This window comes from Micropterus dolomieu, linkage group LG23, assembly GCF_021292245.1.
Source record: "Micropterus dolomieu isolate WLL.071019.BEF.003 ecotype Adirondacks linkage group LG23, ASM2129224v1, whole genome shotgun sequence".
NCBI classification, from domain to species: Eukaryota; Metazoa; Chordata; class Actinopteri; order Centrarchiformes; family Centrarchidae; genus Micropterus; species Micropterus dolomieu.
The window spans coordinates 4,208,314-4,214,199 of record NC_060172.1 but is presented as its reverse complement, the minus strand read 5'-3'; the positions used below and the strand labels follow the sequence as shown (position 1 = coordinate 4,214,199).

Here is a 5,886-nt window from a genome sequence, read left to right as displayed (position 1 = left end):
CCACACACACACACACACACACACACACACAAACATACATACACATGATAGTATGTCTGTATGTATGAGCGTGCAAAGTATTCTATTTTGGCCTAAGCGGCTTCTCATAGCTTTAAAGCAAGTTTCCTTCCACAGCCTTGTAGTCAGGCATTTGGGTAAAAAAAACCCTCAGTGCCTGCCTTGCTGAGCAGAACCTGTTGATGATGTCATGTTTTATCAGTGTTATCCAGCCCTCTGCTGCGCCTGGCAGGAGAACCATTCACAGGAAGTTCCCCTCTTCCTCAGGTCTGCAGGATATCTGAGGAGGCTCCTCAGCTTCCTGTCTGTCCTCGGATGATGTCACTTCCTGTGCTCCTGGTGTGTCCAAAGACTCTGACAGTAAAGGGCTGCAGAGGAGAGAAGCCATCATCATCATCATCATCATAGAAAGTCATTTGTTTCTGATTATTCGTTTGTCTGGAAAACGTCCTTGCTCTATCATAACTGTTCAGAGAAACCAACTGAGTCGTCTTCAGGTTCACTCTTTGATCACAAGAATCTCAAATAAAACAGGTCGTTCTCTTTCCCAGAATGTCAAACACCTACGCTTTGTCTCGCCTGCCAGCGTCTGGTACCAACACACATGGCACCATTACGGCCGCCCACCCTGAGCCATGGTTCTGCTCGAGGTTTCTGCCTCTGTCTCCTAGTGCTTGCTCTTGGTGGGAACTGTTGGGCTTCTGTAAATATCATCACAGAGTACGGTCTAGACCTGCTCTTTATGAAAAGCGCTATATAAATAAAACCATTATCACAACCATTACCTATACATACAGCTCTTGTTGCTGGAAATGTTGTAATAACTTTCCAAACTGTCGCCATTTTCTTTTTGTGTTTCTTTCTCTGAGCTGTAGTTATTTTAAGAACTTGATGGTTTTATCCAGTTTGTTATTAAATGTGCAACAAACTTTATCGCGTGTCTCTTCATTTAACTCCCACACAAAAAGTTGAAGGAAAAAGGACTGAAGGAACCTTTTAGTTCCTTGAAAAGAGATCTAGGGACTTAAAAGTTCCTGGTACTTTTGGTCAAAAAGCGCCAACAGTTCAACTCTAAAAGTACCTCTATGAATGACCGTAGGAGTTTGGGATGACAGGTGGGACCGAAACTGGACATTTACCCAGGAGACTGGTGTTCGTTTCCAGTGTGAAACAAAAAATCCACATGTGTTCCTTTCAGTGATATCATGTAAGTTACATAAGTGGCATAACCAAACTTACGTAGTTTAAGTCTTGTAAGTAATAAAGTTATTTTAACCCAAACTATTGTCTTGGGTTAAATTAACTACGTAACTTAACTAAAAAGAATCACTGTTAAGTTTTTGTTTCACACGGGAAACAAACTCCTGACTGAAAGTCCGGCTTCTAACCCGACCACCTCCTCACGTTTCCATTATTACATGTAACTTAATACAGCTGGAAGTTTAACCTCAGTAATTGTGTGCACAGCTGTTCCTGTCAGCACTGATTTTAATTTAGCCGTTGTTTTAGTGAAGCTGTTTCTTCTCCCCACCAGCAGGTGGCAGTGTGAGTGTCTTTAAATGGTTTGAAATCCAGGTTACTGATCCAGATGTGTTTGATGCTGTTCATTTCATGATTATGGTTTATCAGCAGCTGCAGCAGCTTGTCCTTCAGTTAAGCAGGTTACCAGGTAGCTCTAATACCTGTCCAGGCGTGACCCGCCTCTTGAGTCAGCTGGGATCAGCTCCGGCCCCCCGCGGTCCTCTCAAGATGAGTTTTGGATGATGAACGATGGATATTTGTTGAGTTAAAATGTTATCAAGGAAACTCTTGGATGTTCGTACCTGACTGCGTCCAGCGCAGCGCCGCTGCTGGTTTCTATGGTGATGTCATGGATGGGAATGATGTAAGTGCCGCGGGAGGGGCCTTCCTCCTTCGACTCCGCCTCCAGCAGGGGAACGTTCACCTGGGGGGCGGGGCTGTCTGTAAACACAGCAGTGGGGGTGTTGAACAGAAGACCTGGTGAGTTCAGCTCCTGTATTGATCTTCTGTGTAAATGTTAGCGAGTCTCACCGTTTCTGTCGGGCTCTTCGTCAGCCTGATCTCCAGCAGCTGTGGACGGACTCAGTCTGCATCGAACAAACGCCGGATTTTCACCTTTCAGGAAGTTCTCAGTAACCTGCAGGTAACGCTGAAACACAATGACAACCATAACTGACACAGTCCCAGTTAGAACGTAGGTTTGGTTCTAATGAGACTCTGCTGCCAGTGTGACAGAGGACAGGTAGGGACTCAGAGGACAGGTAGGGACTCAGAGGACAGGTAGAGACTCAGAGGACAGGTAGAGACTCAGAGGACAGGTAGGGGATAAGAGAGCAGGTAGAGACTCAGAGGACAGGTAGAGACTCAGAGGACAGGTAGAGACTCAGAGGACAGGTAGGGGATAAGAGAGCAGGTAGAGACTCAGAGGACAGGTAGGGACTCAGAGGACATGTAGAGACCCAGAGGACAGGTAGGGACTCAGAGAGCAGGTAGAGACTCAGAGGACAGGTAGGGACTCAGAGGACAGGTAGAGACTCAGAGGACAGGTAGGGGATAAGAGAGCAGGTAGAGACTGAGAGGACAGGTAGGGCCTCAGAGACCAGGTAGAGACAGAGGACAGGTAGAGACTCAGAGGACAGGTAGGGACTCAGAGGACAGGTAGGGGATAAGAGAGCAGGTAGAGACTCAGAGGACAGGTAGGGACTCAGAGGACAGGTAGAGACTCAGAGGACAGGTAGGGGATAAGAGAGCAGGTAGAGACTCAGAGGACAGGTAGGGACTCAGAGAGCAGGTAGAGACTCAGAGGACAGGTAGGGACTCAGAGGACAGGTAGGGACTAAGAGAGCAGGTAGAGACTCAGAGGACAGGTAGGGGATAAGAGAGCAGGTAGAGACTCAGAGGACAGTTAGGGACTCAGAGGACAGGTAGAGATATAGAGGAAGGTAGAGACTCAGAGGACAGGTAGGGACTCAGAGGACAGGTAGGGACTCAGAGGACAGGTAGAGACTCAGAGGACAGGTAGAGATAAAGAGTACAGGTAGAGACTCAGAGGACAGGTAGGGACTCAGAGGACAGGTAGATATAAAGAGTACAGGTAGAGACTCAGAGGACAGGTAGAGATAAAGAGTACAGGTAGAGACTCAGAGGACAGGTAGGGACTCAGAGGACAGGTAGATATAAAGAGTACAGGTAGGGACTCAGAGGACAGGTAGAGACTCAGAGTACAGGTAGAGACTCAGAGGACAGGTAGGGACTCAGAGGACAGGTAGAGACTCAGAGGACAGGTAGGGACTCAGAGGACAGGTAGAGACTCAGAGGACAGGTAGGGATATAAAGAGTACAGGTAGGGACTCAGAGGACAGGTAGGGACTCAGAGGACAGGTAGATATAAAGAGTACAGGTAGAGACTCAGAGGACAGGTAGAAACGCTGATTTTTTCACCTTACTTAAAGAAAACAACGACCACATATAATGACTTACAGCCAGCTTCTAATGTCTTATATCTGCCTATTCCTCAGGAACTGCATTACTTTACTTAAAGCAACCAATAACCATTTAGAGTAACTGTAAATATACATTGCTATATGCACAGTATAACACATGCACTATGTGCATTTTAGACATGGGCATCATAAAAAGATGTCTTTAAATTTAAAATATAAACAGGTTAGGAAGCAGTGATCAGTAACAGGTCTGACTTCATGTAATCGAGCTTATTATTGTGAGTTTTAGATCGTTGTGTTCTCTCACAGAGACTCAAGCTGGATTAATAATAAAGAAGTGAAGAGGTACCTTTTTGTAGTCTTCACTCAACATGTTGCCCATGGAGACGACCAATGAGGAGAAAGAAGGTCTGGACTGAGGTTTCTTCTCCCAGCACAGTTTCATCAGATCAAAACTGAAGATAGAACACAAACTCTCAGAGAGGAGCCGCAGTCTGATATCAGACATTAAAAGACTGGAAATGTGCTCCCTGAGGATACATTTGGAAGTCTCAGCGGACCAACGCAGAGAGGGGTGTTATGGGTAATTTTAGGCCATAGAGACTCACAGAGGAGCCAACGTGCACACCTATAAAATATAGACTACTCGAACCAAGCAAGCTTATTGATTGATTCAACTTTTGCCAGGAGGTGTTTTCGAAATGGAGACCTGGACAAATGTCGACATTTAAAAAAGAAACAAGATAGTGAAGATATCAGAGAGACTTCCATATACATTCACCTGCGTGCAGCTGGAGATCACATGTGTAAAACATGTGTGTTCCATGTGTGAAAGTGTATGGAACATGTGTACTACATGTTAATGGTGTGTAAAACATGTAAAATTTGTGAAAGCTGTTTAAAGTCTGGAAAATGTGCTAAACATTAATAACATTTGTAAAACACAACTTAACAGTAACTAAAACATGTGTAAAATGTGTAAAAGTAAATACAATCTGTGAAAATTGTGTGTTAAATATGTAAAAGTGTGAAATATGTGTAGCACATGCAGAAATCTGTAAAATGTGTCAAAGCATATAAAGCGTGTTTAAAAAGTCGGTAAATCATGTGTGTTCCATGTGTGAAACATGTTAAAGGTGTTTAAAAAGGGTCAAATGTGTAAAAGGTGTGTAATATATGTCGTACATGTTGTCAGGAGCGCGGTCAGGTTGGCTCATCCTGTATCCTTTCTTCAGAGCAGAGTAAAACTCGTGCGTCATGGGGAGGTCGGGGTAAGGGCTGTCACCTGGGACAAAACACACAAAATACTGGTGTGTGTAGACGTATACTGGGTGTACTGGGGTGTGTAGACATATACGGGACAGACTGGTGTGTGTAGACATATACGGGACAGACTGGTGTGTGTAGACATATACGGGACAGACTGGTGTGTGTCGGACAGACACGTGTGTGTAGACGTATACCGGACAGACTGGTGTGTGTAGACATATACCGGACAGACGGGTGTGTGTCGGACAGACTGGTGTGTGTAGACGTATACCGGACAGACGGGTGTGTGTCGGACAGACTGGTGTGTGTAGACATATACCGGACAGACTGGTGTGTGTAGACATATACCGGACAGACACGTGTGTGTAGAAGTATACCGGACAGACTGGTGTGTGTAGATGTATACCGGACAGACTGGTGTGTGTAGACGTATACCGGACAGACTGGTGTGTGTCGGACAGACACGTGTGTGTAGACGTATACCGGACAGACTGGTGTGTGTAGACATATACCGGACAGACTGGTGTGTGTAGACGTATACCGGACAGACTGGTGTGTGTCGGACAGACTGGTGAGTGAAGACGTTTACCGGACAGACTGGTGTGTGTAGACGTATACGGGACAGACTGGTGTGTGTAGACGTTTACCGGACAGACAGGTGTGTGTAGACGTATACGGGACAGACTGGTGTGTGTCGGACAGACTGTTGTGTGTAGACATATACCGGACAGACTGGTGTGTGTAGACATATACCGGACAGACACGTGTGTGTAGAAGTATACCGGACAGACTGGTGTGTGTAGACGTATACCGGACAGACTGGTGTGTGTAGACATATACCGGACAGACACGTGTGTGTAGAAGTATACCGGACAGACTGGTGTGTGTAGATGTATACCGGACAGACTGGTGTGTGTAGACGTATACCGGACAGACTGGTGTGTGTCGGACAGACACGTGTGTGTAGACGTATACCGGACAGACTGGTGTGTGTAGACATATACCGGACAGACTGGTGTGTGTAGACGTATACCGGACAGACTGGTGTGTGTCGGACAGACTGGTGAGTGAAGACGTTTACCGGACAGACTGGTGTGTGTAGACGTATACGGGACAGACTGGTGTGTGTAGACGT

At 45.9% G+C, this 5,886-nt stretch overlaps 1 protein-coding gene across 2 annotated transcripts in view; it reads right to left on the bottom strand.

Annotated features, from left to right (window-relative positions):
• Positions 1-8: 8 nt before the first annotated feature.
• Positions 9-5,886, bottom strand: part of LOC123963878 (platelet-derived growth factor receptor beta-like) — a 34,220-nt gene continuing 28,342 nt past the window's right edge. For both annotated transcript variants that reach the window (XM_046040969.1, XM_046040968.1), the window contains 5 exons: positions 4,668-4,767; positions 3,832-3,937; positions 2,071-2,188; positions 1,842-1,980; positions 9-386 (listed from right to left, as the gene is read on the bottom strand). In XM_046040969.1, coding sequence (XP_045896925.1) covers positions 260-386; positions 1,842-1,980; positions 2,071-2,188; positions 3,832-3,937; positions 4,668-4,767 — 590 coding nt within the window. In that variant the 3' untranslated portion in view covers positions 9-259. The remainder of the gene's footprint in view (positions 387-1,841; positions 1,981-2,070; positions 2,189-3,831; positions 3,938-4,667; positions 4,768-5,886) is intronic.